Source organism: Callospermophilus lateralis, chromosome 13 (genome assembly GCF_048772815.1).
Source record: "Callospermophilus lateralis isolate mCalLat2 chromosome 13, mCalLat2.hap1, whole genome shotgun sequence".
NCBI lineage: Eukaryota > Metazoa > Chordata > Mammalia > Rodentia > Sciuridae > Callospermophilus > Callospermophilus lateralis.
The window spans coordinates 11,456,543-11,481,671 of NC_135317.1; the positions used below are offsets into that span (position 1 = coordinate 11,456,543).

Below are 25,129 nucleotides of genomic sequence, written 5' to 3' on the forward strand. Positions count from 1 at the left end.
TCTGCTGGATAGAGGGCCACCTATCCCCAGGCGAGGCCACCCTGGAGAAGCCCCAGGCCTTGGGCGTGGCCAGGAAGGCAGCCTGTGTCAAATCATGCCCCACCCAGCTTGTCCCCATGGTCCCCAGTCAGGGCTCACCAGAGCAGTGACCATCATGACCAGGAGGAAGGGTGGCCATCAAGGGTCCTAGTGGCCAGCAAGGATCCGCAGCAGGGCGTTTGCCTCAGTGGCGTTATGCATCTTTACAGAATAAGTAATTCTGTCAATAATGGTGACTTGAACCTGCAGCCACAGGCCGCCTGACCCTTCTTGGCCTGTAGCCAGTGTCCTGGGAGCCAGCGGCCCTCCTGCCCGCCACGGGGCACAGACACAGAACTGATCATGCGAGGGGGTGCATGGGAACAAAGGGCACCCCCTTTACAGTAGACCTTAAGCAACAGTAAGAAAATAACCTGAAGAGAGATTTAAATAAAAACAGCATCGTGCTCGGCTGCAGCCTCTGGGGGTCCCATGGCCCAGCCCCACGGGGCCCGGGCAGAAGCGCGGCCCTGCTCTGCATCTGGTGTTACCACGCTGCTCACAGAAGGCAGACACTGGGATGCCCGCCTGCCCAGGCCTCGACCAGGCTCCCGCACTGACAGGGCCGATGCCCGTGCTTGCCGTTGCCACTGTCCTCTCTGCCTGTCCAGTTCCTGATCAGCCCACGGGCAACAGGCACCTTGCACACAGCCTTGCAGGCTCCAGGGCATCAGGAGGACGAGACAGCTGAGATGGGAGCGCCACCCTGGGGGGACTCGCGCCTCTCTGGATGCAAACCTCACCGAGGGTCCCTGACGGGCAGGCTCCCCTCCTCCCGCCACGCCTGGGGCTGGCCTCAGTGGGCAGGCGACATGTCCTCCAGGCCCAGCAGCTCCCTCACCAGTCTCTCTCCAAACTGTGCCCGGCTGTACCTCTTCACGTGGTAGGCGTCAGACATCTTGTACAGGATGTAGGCGTTGTTGACGGCGATGCTGATGGCGAACCAGAACACCTGCTGCCAGGTCTTGCTGGGCTTATGGGAGATGAAGTACCTGAGACAGAGGGCAGGCAGGCTGAGCGGGGTCAGGCGTCGAGCCCCGAGCCCAGCCAGCCTGCTGCCACTCCAGGGACACTGGTGCCTGCGGCCGGCCCGCTGCCCACACCAGCAGGCCCCACCTTGCTGCCTTCAGGGAAGCTGCTGGCCCTGGGCTCACCCTGAGGACGTGGCTCCTCCCAGCCACTTCTGCTCCCACCCTACTGTCCTGTGTGCTCCACCTGCGAGAGTGCAGGGAAGATGTGCTTAGTGCTGACCACAATCTCCTGGGCAGAGTGCCCAGCTCCTTGCAGCCCAGACCTGGCCTGGTTCTGAAGTTTCTGTGCCTGGTTCTGAGGTATCTGAGCCTGGTGCTGGGCAGGCAGCCTTGGCTGGACGAACGCCAACGTCACACACTGGCATGGGGCACAGCCTAGCGCCAGGCATGCAGCCTGGGAGCCACAGTCCTTCTGAGGACTGCGGGGGTGGGAAGACTCCCCAAATGGCAGGGCTGGAGAACAAGGCCACGACGATGGGAGCTGCCCCAGGAGGGCCCAGCAGATTTCCACCGGCCTGGCCAGGCGAGCCTATTCCGGTCATGCCCAACGGGCACCCTCACCTGTGACCTCAGGCTGCTTTCGCAGGGGCGTGGGAGGACGGGCCAGCCTCTGGTGAGTGGAGGAGGCCCTCGCCCACAGCTGCCCGCCACACTCACCGGCTGTACTTGTCGTCGTATCTGCAGATGTAGCTGAGGTGGGCAGCGAAGGCCTCCACGGCCAGAGGGCAGGGCACCTCCCCGCTTCTCCTCTTGATGATGACCCCTGCAGGGAGAATGTACTCAGTGCCAGCCATACACCTCCTGGGCAGGGTGACCAGCTCCCTCCAGCCCAGGCCTGACCACTGTGCTGCCTAGGACTCCCAGGGCCCGGGGAAGGGATGGAGTGGCGGCCGCTGCTGTCGGACATGGCCACACATGCCCCCTAGCCCCTCCTGTGTGGGTGCAGTTGAGACACACAAGGGCACTGACACTGTCACCACAGGGTCACAGGCCCCACCAGCAAGGCCCGAGACCCACCAAGGCCTACTTCTTCCTCATCTGCTGCCCAAGACGCTGCCAGACTACCTGCGCCCCAGGTCTGCCGGTAGCCAAGCCGTACCCAGGCCTCCAGGTAGGCTTCCCAGCAGTGTGAGACTTCCCAGCAGCACAGGGGGTCCTGGCAGGGGGTCACAGCATGGAGGGTCATGGCACGGGCCCTTTCTGGAGCCTCTTTAAGGACTAAGTTCAGAGGACTGAAATTGCAGGAGCATGGAGCAGACGAAGTCCCAGCAAAAGTGGCGTGTTCCTGTGGGCCAACGGGCTCTGACTGAGACAGCAGCTCCTGCCCAGCAGGGAGAAGAGGCACACAGCTGGGCTGAGCTCTCTTCCTAGCACCGGTGCTCAGGGAAGGACACCGAGAGCCCTGGGAGGACGTGAGAGCACGGCCTTGTCTCCCTCCAGCATGTCTGTCTCTGCAGGTCCACACGGCCCTGCAGGAGCCCGTATCCTCTGCCCAGGGCTGAGGAACTAGCAGACGTGGCTCCCTCACTGGCCTTGATAAAGCTTGGTCTCAAATGGGCACAGACACTCATGGGGAGCAGGAGACAAGGAAAGCAAGAGGCTGGGAGGGTCCGTGGCTCCTAGAGCCGGGAGGAAAGGATTCCTGGAATGCTCGGACCGAGACGCATCTTCTGAGGCCAGAAACTCGTTCTCAATGGGGCAGAACCAGAAGGCTGAGAAGCAGCCTCAGCACACGGGAGGCTTCAGCTCCCCATCTGGGCCACCAAGGGGACAGGAAGGGGGTCTTCTCCAGGGTTCCATGGCCACATGACCCCACGCAGCCACCCCAGCCTGCACAAAGGGCCTTTGAAGCTCACCCCAGCAGAGGGGGCGTCCATCACCCGGAGTAGGCAGCGGGCAGCAGGCAGCAGGTCTGCCTCTGAGAAATAAAAACCCTTTAGAGCACGAGATAAAAAACCAAAGGGGAAAGTGCAGAGAGAGATTCTGCTTTCAGGTCAATGAGAAAGAGGCGAACTCGTCACCAGAAGCACGCACAGGTAGAGTCCGCAGGCCGCCGAGAGCTGTGGAGACACGCAGCCTCACCGGCAGCCCTGGCACCATGCAGATTAAAAAGAAGAGGTGCAAGTGAAGCTGGAGGAACATGGGTCCCCGTGAAGTCCCCGTGGCTCAGCCAGTGAGCAAGTCCAGCCTGTGGCCACTGTCATCAGGGCCAGGGAGGCAATGCTGTCCCGGCACTCAGCAGCTGGGAGGGACACTGGGAGCCCGGAGTGAAGACCCCACACAAGCGTCCAGATCTTCCTGAGAAAATGATCCCAGAGTGTGGGAGCCACATCAAGTGACCAGAGGATGGGCACTTTTGAAACTGTTTTTAAGTAGACCAAGAAAATCTCCTGTTCCTTAAACAAAAGTGCCCTCAGGTGTGGCAGAACGCCACTCCCAGCCACCCAGCCCACCTGCCCTTTCCTCTCAGGGCCTTTAGGGCCTGGAGCCTGACCTGCCACAGTGGCAGCGGCCCTATACCTTGGGATGCTGCAGGGAGTCGAGGCTTCGGGACTGGATGTCAAAACAGCTGAGAACTATCGCCAGGCTGACACAAACATTTCATCCCAACTCTTAGAGTCGCCCACCAGCTCCTCCTGCCCCACACCCCTGTGCTCCCACCAGGCCCCCCGTCTGATGAGAGGGTCCCTCCCCAGGCTGTCCCCAGGCCCCTAGAACATGCTCTCCTGTGCACCCTTGGGATCGGTGGAAGCAGCCGCCATGCCCTACTCCGGGCCAAGTGCCTCCCTCCAATGCCAGACGCAGCCTGGAGCAGCTTCCTGCGCCCCTGCACCACACAGAACAAAGCCCCTGCACTGAGTCCCCAGACCACAGTCCCCACCCAGGGTGCAGTGGAGGGCAGGGACATGAATGGCACACAGACCACACGAGGACGCCATGCCAGTGCACAGTGGCCTTCCTATGAAGGGCCTGGTGTTCCTCAGGCTCTTCCCAGGAGCTTCGCAGTACTGGGGTGACACCATTTAGCCTCTGGCCAGTGGAGGCCCTTGCTAGAGGTAGATAGACTCCCAAGGGGACACCTGGAAGGCCGAGCAGTCACAAATGCCAATGACACAATGATCCTGTAAATGCCTCACAGATGTGGCTAGCCACCACACCCTGTGCACAGCTGAGTGAAACCCGTGTCCCAGCTGGCCAGGCTGAGCTCACGCTCAGGAAACGCCCTCCACGCCCGCCTCCTGACACCATAGCCGCAGTCAGGCCCGGGGCCCAGCCCTGAGTCCCAGGGCCACATGACGGGTGGCAGAGTCACTGAGGGCTGCCTGGGTGCACTCCACGCATCACTGCTGCCACCACCAGGTGCCCCACCACAAAGACCCACCCTGATCAAGCTTCTCCAGGGACCCCCACCATAATTAAGCTTCTTGTCAGCAAGATTTTACAAAGAGTGTCAACAGGACTTCACAGGGTTTCTGCAGAGAGCTCAATGTGGTCTGAAGCTTCCTCTTAATGCCAGGTTTTCTGACAAAAGGTGCCATGGGCTCTGTCTCCAGAGAGCTCGATGTGCAAAAGTTATTCCTTGTTTTCTTGGAAGAACTTGTGAAACCTGTCTCTGATCTAAGAGTGTGGGACAAAGAGTGACGGCTCTGTGACAAGTGCCTGGTGTAAGCCCCCACTGGGTATGAGCCCAACCCACTCCAGACCAGGGGCCCGAGGATGTTAGGCATCAGACTCTCTGGACCACTGTAACTTAAATAAGCCTGCTTCCTAGAAATTCCTCGGGTGGCCAGCCTCATCTGTCCTACACCACCAAGACCTGCGGGGCTGGCCACGCCCTCACCCCCGGCACCCATATGGCTGGGCTCACCTTGCTGCACTGGGGAGTAGGCGTTGGTCAAGAAGCGAAAGTGCCCCTTGTTGTACCAGCAGATCAGGGACATGTTCCCCTTCATCTTGATCTGGTGCTGGCCGCGGGCCGGCGGTGTAGCTGGGTTAGTCAGCATGGACGGCGGGAGTCCCGTGCAGTCACTCTTCCGGGAGCTAAGCAGGCCACAGCAGTAGATCTCTAGTGGGAAAAACCGCAGGTCACACAGGCAACCACCTGCTGAGACCAGCTGGGGCCTTGCCCTCTGCGGCTTCCCTGAGGCCTCTGGAGCACATCTGCTAGACTGCAGGGAAGGCCTGCAGGCATTGGACAGTGCCTTTGTCCACGGAGGCCCTGGGGCCTGGCACAGTGCCAAGCCTGTGCCCTGTCTGCTTCCAGAAGCTTTTGCACTTGTGTTATCCCAGTGTGTCAGGACAGGAGGCGCCACTGGGCCTCCAGACCAAGGCCCCTGTCACAGGTGGGAGGGCAAAAATGGGTGTGACCCATGGGGAGGGGCACGGCCCAGAACACTGCAGCCAGGCCTGGGGCAGGCACCACCCCAGCAACCCCAGTGTGCACCTGACCCCAGTGTGCAGAACTGCCCCTGCTGCAAAGAACATGCATGGCAGCCCCTGCGAAGTGCTTCTAAGGGGGCAGTGAGATCCGAGTATGTGTCACCTAGCCTCTTGCACACCTCCCAACTCCTCTACTCTCCTGTAGCTGGGAGCTTCCTGTCCCATCCTGCTGCCTTCCTGAGCTGGGAGCGCCCTTCCTCTGGGAGTCCCAGGAGCGGCACACCCAGCTCCCGGAGCAGCAGCCCAATGGCCAGAGCCACGCTCCCACCCCAGACTGCCCGTAGAGCCTCCCTCTGCCCAGCACCAGTCCCACCCCAGCACACCGGGCAAGCTGAGCCGGCCCCACATCTCTCCCCGCAAGCAGAGGTAAGCCAGGGAGTGGCACCGTCACTCACATCCTGAAGGCTACACCACTACTCATGGGTACTTGGAGGTCATTCAGGGTAGCACCAGCTGTGGCCCTCCCTGAACAGCAGTGCCACACTCTCCCAAAGTGGCTGCCTCTCAGGGCCAATCTCCTGCCACTCTCCCCCCCACACACCCTTCTCAGCCCTGTTACTCATACTTATGATGGAGCCCAGCAGAGTGGCCAGCCTATGAGGAGCAGAGGCCTGGCAGCTCCTGCACCTCATTGGCAGCAGAAGCCCAGGATGCAAGCTGTCTGCCCATCAGACTCACAGGGTCCAGTTTTAAGGCCAGACATCTGTGCTGCAGCTGAGCAACAGTGATTCTAGGGTCCACTGTGCACAGGTGGGCACCTTCCGTGCTTCCCCTGAGCTGCCTGGATCCACCCTGGCCTGGTCCAGCTCTCCTCCTCCTGCAGCCCCGCCTCTGCCTGAACCAGGGCAGCCTGGCCCAGTCTATGCAGGGGCCTAGGACATGATGCCCAGAGGATGTCCCCGGTCTGCACAGTGCTCATCTGCCCGCCGGGAAGGGCCACCTAGAGATGGTGGGTGAGCTCAAAAGTCTCCAGACCCCACACCCAGGACTCATACACCTGGAGGTCATCAGTGCCCCACAGGGTCCAGGCTCACAGGGCAGAGAGAGGAACTGATTTCCCCTCACCTGGCAGCCTGTGGTCTGCACCCTCCACCCAACCCACGCATTCTGCCTGGAAGTGAGGTGGGGCTTGCTGGGACCACCCGCTGGACAAACCTTGCTTCTCAAACTCTTCAAACAGCGTCAGGCTGGTGATGCTGGGCCCCGTGAAGATGATGTAGTTCTTGCCGGCTGCACTGCGACACAGGCTCCTGGCCACCATGCTGTGTAGCTGAGGCTTGTTCTTCAGGGCGTCCAGGCTGTCTGGACCTCCACCTTCCTTCAGGTGGACGTAAATCTGTAACAGACACCAGAGGCCCATATGTTCAAGGCGCCATTGGGAGAGACCTCAAAGCTGCAGGAAGTGTGGGTCTCTGGGCTGGAGCTGGAGGCAACCCCTACCCTAAGTCTTCCCCACCACGGTGGCCTGTGTCACCCAAGATTGCCTGCAGCTCCAGCGACTGGTGACTCAGCCTAATGTTTTAGGTAGGGGTCAGGGTGGCAAAGGTCCAGCAGCTACAGCTCTGACCCTGAGGCTGAGGTGGACACAAGCACCATCCCATCCTGAAGCATGGGTTGGCTGGTGTTTACTAGGAACTAGAGTAAAGGCTACCTCTATGGTCAGGAGGTGGGATGGGCCTGCCAAGGCCCAGGACCAGCAGAGAGGACAAGCAGGTGGAGGGTGCAATCAGCAGTATCCATGCTCCTTCTATGCGCAGCCCAAAGGGTCAGCACGAAGAAGAGCAGCTTGGAGAACCACCTGTCCTGCCCATGGTGCAGCCAGGAGGGGCTCCCCAGAGGGCTGGCAGTGTCCTCACCAGGAGCTCAGGCGTCTCTGGAGCATTCCTAGGGCCTCTGGGCAGCCATTCAGCAGTCCCTACCACTGCCTTGTGAATGCCCACCCCCGGAGGCACACTGACCTCCAACCACAGAGGGAGTAGGTGCAAAAGGCAGAAGCCAACCGTGCCCAGAGACAGAGGGCCCAGGCAGAGCCCAGCGCCCTCTCAGGACTGTCCTGTCCAGTGGCTCTGGGGCATCCCTCGCAGAACGCACCAGCCTGAGGTCCTAATCGGGGGCAAATGAAGGTCTGAAACACATCTGGGACGGGAGGCAGGGCCCTGGCTCAGCAAGAGCGTCTCAGAAAACAGTCACCACTGCAACAAGAAACATGGTGCTGGGTCAGTTGATCCCAGAATGCCACGTAGCCCAGGGGTCTTCACCTGCTGCAGGTGACCTCCACCTACACCACAGCTGGGCAGTTTGTCCGTCTACACCGAAGGTCAAGACGCTCTGCTGGTCCCTTTTCTTGCTGTACCAACTTGGTGGCGGCAGTTGCCAGTCTGTCAGCTCACGGCTCGCAGGCTGGGGTCTGAGCCTGGTGTGGTGCCTTTCTGCTCCAGGTCCCACGGGGCTGAAGTCAAGTTGTCACTGGCATGTCCCATCTACAGGGTGCATTTCTGTTTCCTGTGGCTGCAGAACAGAGGCTCTGGTCTTTCTGGTCATGAGGGACCCGGCTGTATCCCCGCCAATGGCAGCTCCACCCTCAGAGCCAGCAGCAGAGCCCCTTCCTCAGGCGAAGGCCTCTGGCGCATCCCATTTTCTCCAGGAAGAAGAAGTGGTTGAGCCTTCCCAGATACGTGCCCTTGAGTTAGTTTAAACTTTCACAGGGGAACACCAAAGCCCCTCAACAGTGCTGCTGTGGCAGGCCCTTTGGTGTGAACATCCAGGAGGCGTGTGCATGGGCAGAAGCTCCTGTGCGTGGGAGGAGCTAGGATGCGCGGGAGGGCGAGGGCCTCCTGAGGCAGAGAAGAGGTTGCACACTGCTGGCTGGAGACGGCGGCAAAGCACGTCCAGGCAGACATGAAACAAGCCTGCTGGCCCCAGCACCCGACATGGTGAGGCCTGGACCTCAGAGCAGCCACCAAGAGGGGTCAGCCGCAGGTGAGATGACCCGTGGTGTGTGGGTGGCAGGTGGCTTAGTCACATGCAGAACGTGCAGTAACAGAAAAGGCACCATGTCCCCATAAGGGCAGACGTGACTCGCAAGACAACTCAAGCGTGTGCACGCTTACACAGGCCATGTCCTTGGGCCACTTCTGTATGACAATGTGTTTGTTGTGTTCACAGACATCCAGGACTTGTGCTTGATCCTCAACAGCCAACACATTTAACCAGAAAAAGAAGAACCTGCGTGGCAGCATTGACCACAGCGTACGTGGAACGTGCAGCAGCTGCAGGGCCTGTGCCGTGGCTGTGGTGAACGCCCTCCCATGGCCTGGAGACGATGAGGCTGCAGAGTCAGGTGACCTCCTGCTCCTATTTACTGAGCACCCCTGATGTGTGCCGAGGGCCTTGACCCTGGGGCAGGCGGGGTGAGGGCGTCCAGCTATAGGAGGCTGATGGAGCCCCCTTCTCTGCCCAAGGACACCATTGCAAGGGAGGGATTGTGACAGAGGCCTCCTGTCTCACCAGGAAACCAGGAAGTAGCCTGCAGCCAGAGGTGAACAGCTAGAGCCCAGGCTGCCTGTCTGGAGAGTGGTGCACACTTCTCTTAACCAGTGAGAAGCTCTGGAAGCCTCACAGGCCCTGCCCAGCACAGGACCCAGGACCTGGCATCAGTGGTGCTGGGAAGTCTGGCTACTCCATGCCCCTGCCGGAATACGGGGCCTGGCCGTCCCGGTGGCCTTGACTGAGAATTCCAGAAAGCCTCTCAGCTGAGGAGCAGGTCCAGTGGAGTCTCATCCCCAGGACGCACGCTGTGTTGGTCATGTCCAGACTGGAGTCTCCTGAAGAATTTGTCAGCCTCTGAGACCACAGTGTCCTCGAGGCCACACACCTTCTTCCTTGGGTGCTCTCTACGGCAGTGTCTGATGCAGCACCAAAGCCTACAGCCTCAGGACAAGCATCTGTTGGCCTGCTTTTAAAAGGAGTGGGATCTTGCTAGGCACAGTGGTACACACCTGTGATCCCAGAACTGGGGAGGCTGAGGCAGGAGGATCACAAGTTGGAGGCTGGCTAGGTAATTGCCAATCACAGTCTGCAAGAACATTTTCCTGCCTGTGAAGAGAGTGGGCTGGAAGCCTCTTCAGGGCAGGACATGTCCCTTTTGGATGTCGAGCTTTTCACTTTTCCTAGAAAAGTTTTTCTTGCTCGTATGTCTTCTCACATGCATGCACATGGTACTGGGAAATTAACCCAGGGTGCTCTAGCACAGAGCCTTGTCCCCAGTCCTTTTTATTTTTAAGACAGGGCTTTGCTAAGTTGCTGAGGCTGGCCTCAAACTTGTGATCCTCCTGCCTCAGCCTCCAGAGTTGCTGAGATCACAGCACGGCCACCACATGGTTTAACTTTTGAAAAAAATGGAATTAAAGGTGGGAAGGCTGTTATTAATACACCATGCCCAGGATGTTGTTGCTGGTGCTGCCCATTCTATACTGACCCTGTGACAGAAGATCTGCGAGAACAAAGGCCAGGGTGTCAGCACTTCAGGGACCACTTACGAGATGGCATTCACCTGGCCCTACTTCCAAAGTGCCCAGACCTGAGAGGCAGGACAAAGTCCTCTCTCCCTGGGGCTCCAGGGAGCATTAGGGCTGGCTGCAGCTCCTGTCAAACCCCGAGGTCCAGACGCATTGGCTAACACGGCTCTGCTGTGGCTGTGTTGCCCGGGCGGCCAGGAGAGCACCAGGGAAACCCTGCTGGCTACCTGGTCTTAACCCTGCCCTGCTTCCTGTCTTCAGAGTAAGTCAGGATCCTCCATTGTGAGTGCACAGCATGTCTGTGGACACGAAACTGGTGACTCTGTCATTACCGATGGGGCAAGGAGCGGGGGATGGCATGGGGAACCCAGCGGTGGGCAGATGGCACAACATGCACACCTCTGCCCCCTGGAAGGACAAGGGCAGATGGAGATGTCAGGTCACCTGGCTGCCCCTTGTGACAGTCACGTGAGTTCAACCTGTCTGCCTGTGGGAGAAGCTGGGGACTGCAGGCGGGACGTTGGGCCAGGCCAGGGAGCTGTCGCTGGGTCGGGTGATTGCCTGGCCAAGGTGCTTGGCTGCCAGGAGCCCTGGCACACATTGCCAGGCCACGGTCCTGCAGCACAAGCTGGGCACGTGGGAGAGGTGCTGTGCACAGGTGCCCTCGGTCCTCAAATTCACTCTAAGATCCCCATGGGTGCCTGAAGCCACTGGTGGTACTGCCCTGGATCTGGTCACGTGCTGTAGCCACAACTTTTGCAATTTGAGGCACAACAGCAAAACTGGAGAGCATCGGTTCCCTTCATAATTCTACAGGCAGATTTGTTCTTACTGACGATCTCAACATTTGGGGTTTTTTTAATTTCTTACTATGTCAAGAACTTTCCTCTTTAATTTAGAAGAAGCAGCTTCTCTGGGCAAACCTGAGCAGCCAGCACCACCACCTCACCATTATGAGGTGATTTTGGACACAGTGCTGCAACAGTCCACCTGGTGACTGAGATGACTCCTGGGGATGCACTGGTGGGTAGCACATACAGGGTGGATACGCTGGGAAAGGGGTGAGTCAGGTCTTGGGCAGCACAGACAGTGAGCTTCCTTCACCACACTCAGAACAGTGCACAGTCCAAAATGTGTGTTGTCCATTTCTGAAATTTCCCATCCGGTGTTTTCAGATTGCGGCTGACAGCGGATGACTGACCCCTGAGAACATGAGACAGCGCATGGGGGCCACTGGGTGGAGCTCAGCAAGGGTGCTGCTCAGCCACTGCCTCTGGACACAGCATTCTTAAGCACACAGCTGCCTCTGCTCCCGGGGGCCAAGGCTCAACCTGTAGCCTGTACAAGCCCCAGGACTGCACCACATGCTGTGAATCAGTACCATAGTCTCTCCTGCTGGAGAAGCCGGGGCTCTACCCGTCCCTGGTATTCAGGGTGAGCACAGTGCAAACAGAAGGTGTGTGTGGTGTGTGGGATCCACAAGGCCGGCAGACTCCCTGCAGGAAGGAGTGGCTGTCCCTATAGAATGCACCCAGTGCACCAGGCCCAGCCCACCTGAGGGTCCTTCAGCCTGCAGGAGAAAGACAGGACCCACCAACTGATGGAGGACATCCCCAGAGCTGGTGCCCTCCAGCTCTGCAGGAAAACCTCTCTCAAGGTGCCTATGATCCGAGGTGGCCAGGAGTCACCAGGCAACTCTTCCTACCAATCCTAGCTCAGGACAGAGGGGTGGGCAGCCACCCTGAAGCTGGGCCTAGGTCTGCAGCCACGAGGCCAGCAGCCTGATGGGAGCACACAGGCAGAACAGGCCTGGTCACCAGGGACTTAACCTTGGAGTCACCCTCTGGTCTCCAGCCTGCTGCCCCCTCTCCGACACCACCTCCTCTGGGACACAGACCATGTCTGCCATCAGTCCTGAAGGGCCAATAGCACGCATGCCCCCAGTGAAGGCCAATTTCACTGGCGGGCTGGTGGCCTATTGTGAGGATGGCCTGAGGCCTTAGCCTAAGCAACTCCATCTTAAAATTCCACTTGGAAACCTGCAGTCTCTCCAGGCGCCTATGAAGCCCTCCAGTATGGCCCTCAAGCAGAGCCTGACATAAACAAGTCACTTCTCCCCACCCTGACAAACTCAGAGTGAAGTCTCTGTCATGTGGTCCTCCCTGGATAAGGGGAAGAGGCAAGAAAATCAGGGTGAGGATAAAGTGTGTTTGCAGTGCTTAGGATCAACCTAGAATTGTTTGCTGTGAATTGACTATGTCTATTGCAGTGCCCAGCATTAAGGATTGTCGTTTTCTCGATTAAGAACCTATAGAGTGAAATTGTACTGAGTGATCTGAGTGGATAAAGCATTGAAAAGGGCAGAAGCGCGGGGACATCTTTATTTCTCCACCTGGACTGCATAAGTCACACCTTTGCCCACTGTGTCACCTGTGCAGATGGCCTCCTGGGGACTGGCGGGCATCTTTGGGGACAGCTCAGGGGGATGTGGGTGCCTCTAGAGCCCAAGTGTTGAGGGAGCTGGCCCCCCAGGTGGCAGGGGCCCTGTGAGCACCTGGACAATGAAGCCGGTGGACGAGCACTGCCGGACCCAGAGGCTGAACTTCCGCTTCTTCCTCTTTCGCAGCTCACGCTCCGTGCACGTGGCGACAAACACAGGGTCCTCATCAATCAGGGGTTCATGTAGCACCTGCCAGGGAAAAGCAGAAGTTCCCACGGAAGGCAGCGTTAGCTCGGCTCCCGTTTGCCTCTGGCTGGCTGGGTGGCCTCAGCCAGACACCTGACTTCTCTGAGGCAGTATCCTTATCCACAAGTTGAAATGTCAGTATTTACAGTGTCCCAGGGAAGATACAGCCAGAAGCCATCCGTGGAACTGCTATAAGGGCCTGACGTCCCCAGTCCCGACTGCTGGGGAGAGGGATCCCAGCAGTGATCCTCCAGTCTCTGGCTGGACACATCCAGTGGAGGGTGTCCGTCTCTGTGCCAGGACACCCTGTCCACGGTGGGCAGCTCCATGGCTGAGGAGTTCTCTCTTACAGAGTCAAAAATGCACAAACACTCATCTAAAACCCTTGGGTCCCACTTCCACCCGTGAGAAACAAAGGAGAAACAGGCTCTCTTTGTCTTTTTCTGTGCTGAGGTGGGCAGGGGTCTCACAAGGGCTAAGCTGGGGCTCTGCCACCTCCCTCATTAGGGTCTCAGGTCAGCTCTCCTGTTGCCTGCAGCCTCCTCTGCCCAGACCGACTGTCCCCTCTCAACAAGCACCTCAGGTGACCCGGTTCCCTGCCAACCCATTACAAAGTTACGTGGCTTTCCCAATAAGAGGTCAACGAAGCTGCTCCAAGGGGGCAAAGGGCCAATTCTCCTAGCAGAAGCATCTTGGAGGCTGCCGGTAGATTTTAGGAACAAGCTACTTCCCCCACCCCACTTGTGTTCCAAAGCTAACTGTGAATCAGAACACGTGTCTGTTAGCTAAAGGGGGTCAGCACCGACGCAGCTCCAGGAGCGGTCACAGTGCTTTGGTCAGGATCAGCAGGCCGCAGCCCCGGCTGGCCCTCCCCTGCTTTGTAAACGAAGTCCTACTAGAACTGGCTCTGCGTGTTCTTTCATGTGTCGTCTGTGGCTGTGTCTGGGCCACAGCAGCAGAACTGACCAGGCCCACAGGGACACGTCAGTCTGAAGTACCCCATGCCATTAAATGAACACTGTCAACAAAGAAGTCACCCAGGGACCCTGCCCACGTGTGGCTCTGACCCAGCAGGACTGAGGCAGCAGCTGACACTGTGTCCCCGGGTCCCTGGTGCCGTCACAGCACTGTCTGACCAGGAATGGAGGTGCTCACCACTGGGAACTGCATGGCGCCCTCCTCTCTCCCATCACATGGAATTCCATTTTAATAGTGGAATGCCTGCAGGGTCTGAGTTGGGGACAAGCCCGCTGTGCTTGCTGTGGGAAGCATGGATGTCCCAGCCTCTCTCAGGGTCCCATGCCTGGCTGCAGCCTCCTGGGCCCTCACATCTGGCTCCTGGCATCACTGGGGTGCGAGTCGTGAGGTGTTCACAGCCTGTGTAGAGCCACTCTGGCACAATGGGCAATGGCATGGACACAGAACTGCCCTCCTGTTCAGCAGGCCAGCAGGCACACTCCACAGCACCCGCAGCACACACCCCTTGTGCACAAATGTGCCTGACACCCTGCAGGCTGTTGCCTTTGTCACAGGTGCAACTTCCAGGCCCCTGTGCATGAAGGCCTACTCTGAGTGTTCTGGATGGCACGTGGTGTGTAAGGACAGGACATCCATTTGCCTATTTGCACAACCCTCAGGTATCTCTGATCACTGGCTCTGGTCTTGAGAAAATGCAGCGTGTCCCATCTTATATTTGTTTGGATGCCACACAGGCAGGGGCACACACCCACCTGGCTACGACAGGAGGTCCTCTGGGGCTCTGCAAGCCTTCCAAAGGCTGTGGTGGGCTGGGCCTGCGGTGCTTAGAGTGGCAAGAGGGAGCAGGCACAGCACCTCCCGGGAACTGGAGCAAATCCGTCCTCATGCCTGAGCAGAGGGACAGAGTGTCCCGTTTTAACACCCGCCCCGTAGCTGCTGTCCAGCTGCTGCCTGCTCAGGGCTCTGAAGGGCTGCAGGGCCTCCCTCCAGCTCCTAGGCCAAGCGCTGCCCAGGGACAAGTCCGTGGATTTCAGGTCCCCTCAGGGCCCTGAGGCGTACCAGAGGGGCATGGTGAACATCCTGAATCAGGCCACAGAGGGCTGAGCCTGCAGCCAGGGGTGCACAGGCAGCCCAGGACCAGCGCACAGTAGGTATGCAACAGACGTGAGCACCACCATGGACAAGGCTCACCTAGACAGGGAGCCAGAGAGTCCCCAGCAACTCTGCCCTTAGACTCTGCACATCAACCAACCAACAAGCTGGACGTGGGACTCCTGAGAACTGCAGGGACATGACAGGCCTGCAGTCCCCAAGACGTCTGACCCAGGATGGTCAGAGGTGGTTGTTTCTGTTCTCTGTGTGCAGCTAACTCGTCTCCCACCTGGGTCATTCCCAACCATACGAGTGTTAAGCAACATAAAAACCACGTCCAAGCCCTGCAGGCCGAGGACAAGGCAGTGCTGTGTCCCCCAGAGACAGCACCTGTCGTTACTGGTAGGCAGGTGGAACTCAGCTGCCCCACCCATCATGGGAGGGACTCAGCATCAGGATCTGGGGAACGCAAGCACCGTGGGTCCTGGACAATGGACACATCTGCCCAGAAGAGAAAGTCATCCCAAACACCTGGCCATCGTGAGAGGGCCTGCCCAGCAGGTTCCAGAAAGCAGGGGAGCTACTCAGGGGGTCTTCAGACCCCCACAGACCTGAAACCTGGTGACGTCCTCCCACAGAGCCCGTGGCTTCTGGTGGGGTCAGGTGGGACAGTAGAGCTGAGGAGGGGCTCCAGAAGAGAACATCAGGGCTGGCGCTGTCAGAAGTCCGTCAAGGAAGGCATACAACATGGTCAGTGAGCCTCTGGACACAGAAGGGAAGGAGGCGTCTTTCCACACAAAACGGCCCAAGGCAACAGGCTCACGTGGATAAGCCACATTCCACAGCCAGGCTGCACCTCCCAGACTAGACGTACCCTGACCCACCTATAGCCTCCCAATCTGCCAGACCAGAAAAGCTACTCTAAGGAGGATTCCAGAGTCTGTCTCACTGCAGGTATGATGGTCCTGGGCCCAGGTGCACACCAGGCGGGGAGGTACTGGGCCATGGGCACAGGTGCACACCAGGAGGGGAGGTTCTGAGCCACGGGCACAGGTGTGCACCAAGAGGTGAGATTCTGGGGGCTATGGGCACAGGTGCACACCAGGTAGGCAGATTCTGGGCCACTGGCACAGGTGCAGACCAGGAGGTGAGGTTCTGGGCCACGGGCACAGGTGCGCACCAGGTGGGGAGGTTCTGGGCCACGGGCACAGGTGCATACCAGGCAGGGAGGTTCTGAGCCATGGGCACAGGTACGCACCAGGAGGGGAGGTTCTGGGGGCTATGGGCACAAGTGCACACCAGGCAGGGAGGTTCTGGGCCACGGGCACAGGTGCGCACCAGGAGGGGAGGTTCTGGGCCAGAGGCACAGGTGCGCACCAGGAGGGGAGGTTCTGGGCCACGGGCACAGGTGCGCACCAGGAGGGGAGGTTCTGGGCCACGGGCACAGGTGCGCACCAGGAGGGGAGGTTCTGGGGGCTATGGGCACAGGTGCACACCAGGCAGGGAGGTTCTGGGCCACAGGCACAGGTGTGCACCAGAAGGGGAGGTTCTGGGCCATGGGCACAGGTATGCACTAGGTGTGGAGGTTCTGGGCCACAGGCATAGGTGCACACCAGGCAGGGAGGCTGGGCCACACGCATAGGTGCACACCAGGCGGGGAAGTTCTGGGCCACGGGCACAGGTGTGCACCAGGCGGGGAGGCAGGGGGCCATGGGCCCAGGTCTTCACCAGGCAGGGAGGTTCTGGGCCACTGGCACAGGTGTGCACCAGGAGGGGAGATTCTGGGCCATGGGCACAGGTGTGCACCAAGCCAGGAGGCTGGGGGCCACAGGCATAGGTGCTCACCAGGTGTGGAGGTTCTGGGCCACAGGCATAGGTGCACACCAGGCAGGGAGGCTGGGCCACACGCATAGGTGCACACCAGGTGGGGAAGTTCTGGGCCACGGGCACAGGTGTGCACCAGGCAGGGAGGCAGGGGGCCATGGGCCCAGGTCTTCACCAGGCAGGGAGGTTCTGGGCCACTGGCACAGGTGCACACCAGGCGGGGAGGTTCTGGGCCACTGGCACAGGTGCACACCAAGTGGGGAGGTTCTGGGCCATGGGCACAGGTGCGTACCAGGAGGGGAGATTCTGGGCCATGGGCACAGGTGTGCACCAAGCCGGGAGGCTGGGAGCCACAGGCATAGGTGCTCACCAGGTGGGGAGGTTCTGGGCCACGGGTACACATGTGCACCAGGAGGGGAGGTTCTGGGCCATGGGCACAGGTGCTCACCAGGTGGGGAGGTTCTGGGCCATGGGCACAGTTGCACACCAGGAAGAGAGGTTCTAGGCCACAGGCACAGGTGCTCACCAGGCGGGAAGGTTCTGGGCCATGGGCACAGGTGCGCACTAGGCGGGGAGGTTCTGGGCCACTGGCACAGGTGCACACCAGGAGGGGAGGTTCTGGGCCACGGGCACATGTATGCACCAGGAGGTGAGGTTCTGGGCCACAGGCACAGGTGCTCATCAGGCGGGGAGGTTCTGAGCTATGGGCATATGTACACACTAGTCGGGGAGACTTAGGAGTTAAGGTTAGCCAGTGCTACCACCTCCTGCGAATGTGGGAAAGTTGACAGGGAGCCACACCAGAGGGGTCCTGGGCTCTACAAAACCTTGTACAGAGACTGGTCTCTGCAGAGTAGCCTGGTAGGCCATTGGCACCTAAGCTGCCCCTGGGACCTGAAGGTCTATGGCTGTCCCTGCTCATTCCCTGTGCCACGGGTGTCCAGCCCCTCTCCACCACCAGCAGGCTCATGTCCAGAGGATATGAGGAGGGGGTGCCAGCTTGCAGAACACACTTTGGGAGAGGAAAGTTGGACAGGTGACAGCGGCCCCTCAGGAGCAAGCCACACTCTGGTGGGAGCTCTCTTCCCATCATCCTCGCCAATCAACACTGGTGTAGGGGTCAACAGAACAAGGAACAGCAGAGGTGACCTGAAGGGACCTTGGGTGGGCAGGGGATAACAGAACCCAAGTCCCGCCACCAGCCAGGCACAGACAGGCACTGGGGCAGCTGGCCAAGGCCCCAGCTCACCTGGGTTTGGGACGGCCTGAAGGCGGCCTCGAAGCTGCCCTGCAGGGAGTCGAGGAAGGGCTGCACCTTGTAGAGCCCGTGCGTGGCCTGGCTGGAGCGGAAGGCCACAACGTGGAAGTATTTGAGGATCTTCTCGAAGCGGGCCTGGCTCATGGCCAGGGCCAGGCTGCGGTTGCTGTAGAAGCCGCCGCTCCAGATGCTGAGGACAGACTCACAGTGGGAGACGCTGGTGGAGATCACGTAGCCCAGGAAGGCCTTCATCTCAGCCAGCGTCACCTCCACCCAGGCACCGTCGCTGCCAAATCGCTCCTGGAACTTCTTGGCATACATGTTGGTCTGCACCACCATGCTCTTGAGCACGTTGTCGGGGACAAACAGCTGGAAGAAGTCCACGGCACTGGCACTGGGGGGCATCTTCCGCGTGGGACCTAAAATCCAAAGACAGGCCACATGCTCATCCTATGACCCCAAATGCAGGAAGAACATGCTGTTGCCCAGCCCTGGCCCTCCTCCCTCCTGGAGGAGCCAGAATTCAGTGCCCTGGGGAGGCAACGGTCCTGCTGCTCCTCCTGCCCAGCCTCTGGCCCCACGGCAGAGCCCATGCAGCTCCTTCCCTGAACGCAGCAGCACCAGTACTGACAGCCCATACCCCAGAGAGGACAAAGGGGCAGGGATGTGGCTAAGTGGCTGTCTACCTTCCACTGTCTTGTACTTTAGGGTGGCTCTGTGGGTAAGCCACTTCCACCAAGGAGCAGCTCCCTCCAGGAAAGGGCACCCTTGCCAGGCATGCCCAACGGGGCACCCTGAGCCCACCAGTGAGTGATCTGAGGGGGCTGGTCTACAAGACATCGCCAGTGTGCTGAGACTCCATGACTCACAACAGGGTCATGTGCCGGTAGCCCCTTCCAGAATCAAAAGCCGACCTGTAGCCCTGGGGGCAGCCACACATAGCCCAGGCCCATGAGCCCACGAGCTGCAGCCCAGACTTCAGGAGAAACCCACCCCACCTCACCAGCCCTGGAGAGGAGCGAGACCAACAGGTTGTTTTCCACCCAAAGATGTGACCAGTATTGCTCCATTGTGAATGGAAAAACCACAAGTTGAATGGCCTTCAGGGGGCCGTGTGTGTGTGTGTGTGTGTGTGTGTGTGTGTGTGTGTGTGTAGGGCCAGCAGAGCACAGATTTGGAAAATCCGAGCTGGCCTCAAAGCTGGTGCCCATCAAAATCCTGGTCCCGCACGCCTGCCCTTCCTTTACCACCAGCTTACATGTTTCCAAAAGACAAGGTCTCCACAGCACAACTAAGGTGATGCGGATAAGAAAGCCGGCCGCAGAGCAGATGGGCAGGTGCAGGCAGCCACCCACGCGGTGGGGCGTTCTCAATTGCCTCTTTCCCTAGCTTTTGCACTGTCCAATGGGCTCCAGAGTCCCTGCTGTGAAAGGCTGTCATGCAGAGTCAAGTAAGAGCTGAGAGTGACAGGCCAGCACAGCACACATGCCCTGGACCAGGTGCCTGAGGTGGGTGACTCTGTGATGGCACCCTCAGAAGCCCACTGATGGCCAGGGCAGCACTGTCCTAGGCAGACTCCTACTGTCCTTGCCCAGAGGAGCAGATGCCTGCAGAGCCACGTAGCCACCTCATTGACTCCACCCACCATGGCTTGGACAGGCAGCTGCATGCCCAGTGCCCCAGCACCACGCGACCATGGGAGGCAGCCAGGGCACGGAGGGCCTGGCTCAGAAGCCCCAACCCCAGGGATCCAGCATCCTCCTGTGGGAGCCGTGACTCCTGCACAGCATCACTGTATCACACTGACCCTGCACCACACTGACCCTGCACAGCAGGGTTTTCTCTTCCTATAGCCCCATTTAAAGTGACCCTGCCTCCCAGCCACTTGATGATGAATCCACACCATCGCCCTGGCCCTGCAACAGTGGCATGAAGCGGCTCCCATCTGCTCTCCTGGCTTGTGAGCAGCCCCCATGGCTGCTGCCATGGCCTTGTAAGGCAGCCACCAGAGGACATGCCCTGAGGGGCTGCGAGGCCAGCACACCTGTCCACAGAGCCTCTCCAGGTGTCCCTGAGAGCCATCACCCACTTGGCAGAACAGGAAACAGCTCAGACACAACCCAAGGCTTGCCTGAGTGACCTCAGCCCCCTGGGGCCACAGCCAGTCACCTGCTGGCCCCCACCTCCTGCCTTCTGACCTTTGCACTGCCAGATCACGAGGCCTGAAGCAGGATGGAACCTGCAGCCACCAAACTCCAGGGAAAGGACAGCATCCGTGTTGGGAACCGCAGAGGTGGCGGGAGACCTGGAAGGGGTGGTGCCACCTGAGCCGGGGTCTGGCAGACAGTGAGCACCAGGCAGAAGTCCAGCCCTCTGCACCCACCAGGTCCCAGGTCTGAACCTCCACCTACTCCCCAAGGCTCACAATGCACAGTCCCCACCAGGGTCCTTCCTTCCTCTCCTCTTTTCACATAGCTACAGGGGCTCTGCTTAAAGAGGGGCTTAACACAGGGCAGTCAGGGAGTCACCACCTGGACATATGCGCAGGACAGATGCTGGAAAGAAGGAAGAGGAAGACCACATCCTCTCCCCCAGGGCAGACTGCATAGTGAAAGGAGAAGGCAGCAGATGAGGACTTGGGCTTGGAGAGTGACCAGAATTCAAACCTCAGGGGACGGCTCCATGGAAGGCTGTCTGAGATGGGCTCCAGAGGGGACCTGAGAAAGGTGTCAATCCTGAGGAACTGAGGCATTTCAGGCAGGGAAAACATCATATGCAAAGGCTTGGGGCCAGAGAGCACACACTGTATTTACTGCCTCTGTGAAAGGGAAAGGGGCTTCAGGAGGGGGTCTGGACACTGTCACTTACATGGACCTGCCCGAGCATGTAAGGAGACAGGGGAGGACGAGGACAAGTGTGGCACACACATGCTACATCAGAGGGTGGTGTCTGCACCAAGTGCAGAGGACCTGGAGGCTGTGGCCGAAGTCCGGTGAGACCGGAAGGGACTGGGCCAGGTCCCTCTGCGGGCTCCCTACAGGTGTGTGGCTTGGAGTGCTCATGGCTGAGCTATCTGAGCAGGAAAAGAGTAGCATCCTGTCCAGCACCCCAGAGCCCTGTACCCCGACCTCTGCTCCCTTTGGGTCACCTGTGGGCAGCACTGCCCTTGACCCATAGCCACCCATTAGTACTTCTTGCCACCTCTCACACCACCCACCCACTGCAGCCTCAGGGAGGCCGGACAGTGCCGGTTGCCACAAGGTTGTTGACTACTGACTACCCCAATGGTTCACAGCAAGAATGATGCTCAAACCTAACCACACACACCAACCCCTGCAGCCCACTCAAGACCCCACATGCTCCCCTAGCATCCCTCAGGAGGCCCCAGGGCCAGTGTTACTCAAGCCTGCCCCTCAGCCTGGGCCTGGGCCACTCTGCGGGTGTGCAGGAAGCACTGGCCAGGCCTGGCCTGAGCCTCACCTGAGCCACGGGGAGGAAGGAAACCCCTGGGCTCCACTCCACTTGGCGCTGCCCTTAGGCTTTCCTGACCCTCAGCCATGACTGGACTCCCAAGCCAGCCTCCCATCATGGCCCTCCTGGTCATCCTCTTCATGTTGTTCCCAGTTCATGCGTGGTTTGGGGTCCTGTGTGCTGGGATGGGACCCAGGGCCCACAATCCAGGCAAGGGCTCCACCACTGAGCTGCACTCCAGCCCTTTTTATTTATTTACATATTTTTTGAGACAGGGTTTCACCAAGTTGTCCAGGCTGCCCTCAGAACTGTAAGCCTCCTGCCTCAGCCTCCTGCATCACTGGGATCACAGATTACGGGTGAGCACTAGTGCACCTGGCTTCCGTGCGCATTTTATGATCTGACAGAGCTTGCTGTTGACCAGCCTCTGCTGCCACCCTGACCCCAACAGAGCATGGGTGAGGCCGAGAGCAAGGCTGTGGCACCATCTGTGTGTCCTCAGAGGCCGCAGAAGACATGCTCCACACTCGCCCTGTTGATGAGATGGAGATCACTGAAGAGAGGACAGCACCTCCCCCCACAGGGTCCTTCCTCAGCTCAGCAGGAATAGCTGGGTATCTGCCTGCTGACGGGGTGGGACAGGACTGACAGCCCAGGCCCCGTCCTGCTAGCCTGCCAGGTGCACTGGGGACCTCCGGTGAATTGGGGCCATTTCTGATAGGCATATGTGGGAGGGTGTGCAGCCAGCCTAGGGCAGCACTGGGCCCTGCTGGTCTCTCCCCACTCCCCTCCTCTGCCCTCCCAGCTGGAAAACCACTCTTGGCCCTTCTCCCCTCCCACACCCTCCCCATTGCTGTGCTCCAAGCTGCTAGCCCTGTGACCTTGGGCAGGCCACTGGCACCGCTGAGTCTCAGTTTCTTTATCTACCAACGGGAACAGGCAGCACCAGGGTGTGAGTCATGGGACCTCACCCATGGCAGCTGCTGGGCCTCCCTCACAGTGCTTGCCCAACCTCTGCCCTGGAGGCCAGCTGGCAACCACGGGAAGGGAGCTGCTAGTGCATCTCAGAGACTCCATACTCATTTTGGCTAAGAATGGCTTCTGGATGAGCTGATGCTTTTTGGTAGAATGTGTCTGCAGGTTTGGGATGCAGGAAAGCATCAGTATTCCAGGTCAGGGTTTAGGAGAACAGAATCATTCACATCCAGGCTGCATCAAGCCAGGCCAAAGCAGCCGCACCTGCATCACAACCTCTGCTCTGCAGCACTGACAGCTGCACACCAGAAAGAAGCCAGGAAGGCACAAGGCAGGACTGGCTGACGCCCCGCCCTCCCTGCTAGCAGCAGGTCCCAGTCTGCAGCTAAGGTGACCCCACTCCCCTGCAGGCTTGCGTCTGCCCCCACGTGGGACAAGCCTGGTCTATCTGCAAGCACCTGGGTACCACGCTCACTGACAGAATTTGACCACTGGCCACCCAGTGCCCAGACACCCCTCCTAGTTCAACCTCTGCATGCACAACTCAGTGACTGGTTCCAAACTGACCCTGAGCTGGCTTGGGGGCTCCCAGGGGCAGGGCCCTCACTAGGCCCTGGTAGTCTGAGGGCAGCAAGGAGCTTGGTGGTGTCCCTTCTGTGTAGTCCGACCTGCACACACCTGGGCACCAAACCAAATTCAGATTATTAGTGTTGGTCCTCAAGCAGTGTCCTCTATCAGAGATCACAGGACTCTGCTGACCTTGTAAAACATACAGGGATCTTCCACCTCTCGTTCTGGACCATGAGGACGGATGTCAAGAGGAGGCTAAGGAGACGGCACAAGAGAGAAGGGGTTTGAGGGTAGCAGGAAAGCCAAAGCTGACCAGGAACCTGTGCGAGACCAACATGAACTCCTGGAAAGAAAGAGCTCTGAGGCGAAATGGCTCCTCCCTGAAGGTGACCAGGACAGCGCGGGGCCAGCAGAGCCAGGGCTCTGGCTGAGGCACGCACAGGAAATCAGGGGCATTTTTAGAGACCAAAAAATGGGCGACCCTCAGGGAGCGCTGTGGGTGTACCTGGCCCTGGGGTGGGGACAGCCTCTGCTTGCTCCTGTGTATCTGCAGGCTTCCAACAGCCTGGGCCACAGGAGGCACTCGGATGCCAGGGTGAGCATGAACAAACGGACTTGAAGGGACGGTGACAACTCCTGCAGGTCTGAAGGAGGTCAGTAGCATCCTCACTGCCCAGAGGTCAGGAGCGTCATGGTTGTCACTGGGAAATGAGGAGGGGACAGGCCCCTGTGCCTGGTGAGATCAGGGCTGGGGGCACCGCTGTGCAGCTGTAGCTCAGGCAGGACCCACACGAGGCTGGGAGCGTGTGTACACACACGTGTGCAAGACATCCTGCGCACGTGGCCCAGGTCAGGATCCTGAGAGCCCGATTCAGACCTTCACACTCATACACAATGAGCTTGTTGAACGGCCACAGGTGGGGTATACAGAATGCACTGATGTAACCCTTATCAGCATTTGGAAAGGACATGGGGAGCCCAAGCAGCCAACAGGTGAGGTCCCATGGCAACGTGAAGCCCCTGAAGGGCAGACCTGGAGACCTGCACCAGGGCCACAGCGACCCCTCTGCAGCAAGGTCGAGGCTGCACGCTGACTTGACAACACTGAGGGCAGAGATGACACAGACGAGAACAGGTTTGAAAAAGGTGAGGGTCAGCATGTCCTCTGCAGCCTCCATGGAGAGGGAGAGGTGGGGGGAGAGGAAGGAGAGGAAGAGGTGGGGGTAGAGGAAGGAGAGGGAGAGGTGAGGGGAGAGGTGAGGGGAGAAGAAGGACAGGGAGAGGTGAGGGGAGAGGAAGGAGAGGGAGAGGTCGGGGGAGAGGAAGGAGAGGGAGAGGTGGGGGGAGAGGAAGGAGAGGGAGAGGGAGGGAAGAGGAAGGAGCGGGAGAGGTGAGGGGAGAGGTGAGGGGAGAGGAAGGACAGGGAGGGTGAGGGGAGAGGAAGGAGAGGGAGAGGGAGGGAAGAGGAAGGAGAGGGAGAGGTGAGGGGAGAGGAAGGAAAGGAAGAGGTGGGGGAGAGGAAGGAGAGGGAGAGGTGGGGGAGAGGAAGGAGAGGAAGAGGTGGGGGAGAGGAAGGAGAGGGAGAGGTGGGGGGAGAGGAAGGAAAGGAAGAGGTGGGGGAGAGGAAGGAGAGGGAGAGGTGGGGAGAGGAAGGAGAGGAGAGGAGGGAAGAGGAAGGAGAGTGAGAGGGAGGGGAGAGGAAGGAGAGGGAGAGGTGAGGGGAGAGGAAGGAAAGGAAGAGGTGGGGGAGAGGAAGGAGAGGGAGAGGTGGGGAGAGGAAGGAGAGGAAGAGGTGGGGGAGAGGAAGGAGAGGGAGAGGTGGGGGGAGAGGAAGGAAAGGAAGAGGTGGGGGAGAGGAAGGAGAGGGAGAGGTGGGGGAGAGAAGGAGAGGGAGAGGGAGGGAAGAGGAAGGAGAGTGAGAGGGAGGGAGAGGAAGGAGAGGGAGAGGTGAGGGGAGAGGAAGGAAAGGAAGAGGTGGGGGAGAGGAAGGAGAGGGAGAGGTGGGGGAGAGGAAGGAGAGGAAGAGGTGGGGGAGAGGAAGGAGAGGAGAGGTGGGGGAGAGGAAGGAGAGGAGAGGTGGGGAGAGGAAGGAGGAGGGAGAGGTGGGGGTGTGTTTTTTTTTTTTTTGTTTTTGGGTTTTTTTGGTTTGTTTTGTTTGGTTTGGTTTTTTGTTGAGAGAGATTATTATTATTAGGTTTTGTTTGGATAG

At 59.3% G+C, this 25,129-nt stretch overlaps 1 protein-coding gene across 1 annotated transcript in view; it reads right to left on the reverse strand.

Annotated features, from left to right (window-relative positions):
• Positions 1–492: 492 nt before the first annotated feature.
• Pgbd5 (piggyBac transposable element derived 5) overlaps positions 493–25,129 on the reverse strand; it is a 48,327-nt gene continuing 23,690 nt past the window's right edge. Inside the window, exons 2-7 of the mRNA XM_077105111.1 lie at positions 17,896–18,323; positions 12,621–12,755; positions 6,705–6,885; positions 4,978–5,175; positions 1,767–1,872; positions 493–1,070 (exon numbers count right to left, since the gene is read on the reverse strand). Coding sequence (XP_076961226.1) covers positions 875–1,070; positions 1,767–1,872; positions 4,978–5,175; positions 6,705–6,885; positions 12,621–12,755; positions 17,896–18,323 — 1,244 coding nt within the window. The 3' untranslated portion in view covers positions 493–874. The remainder of the gene's footprint in view (positions 1,071–1,766; positions 1,873–4,977; positions 5,176–6,704; positions 6,886–12,620; positions 12,756–17,895; positions 18,324–25,129) is intronic.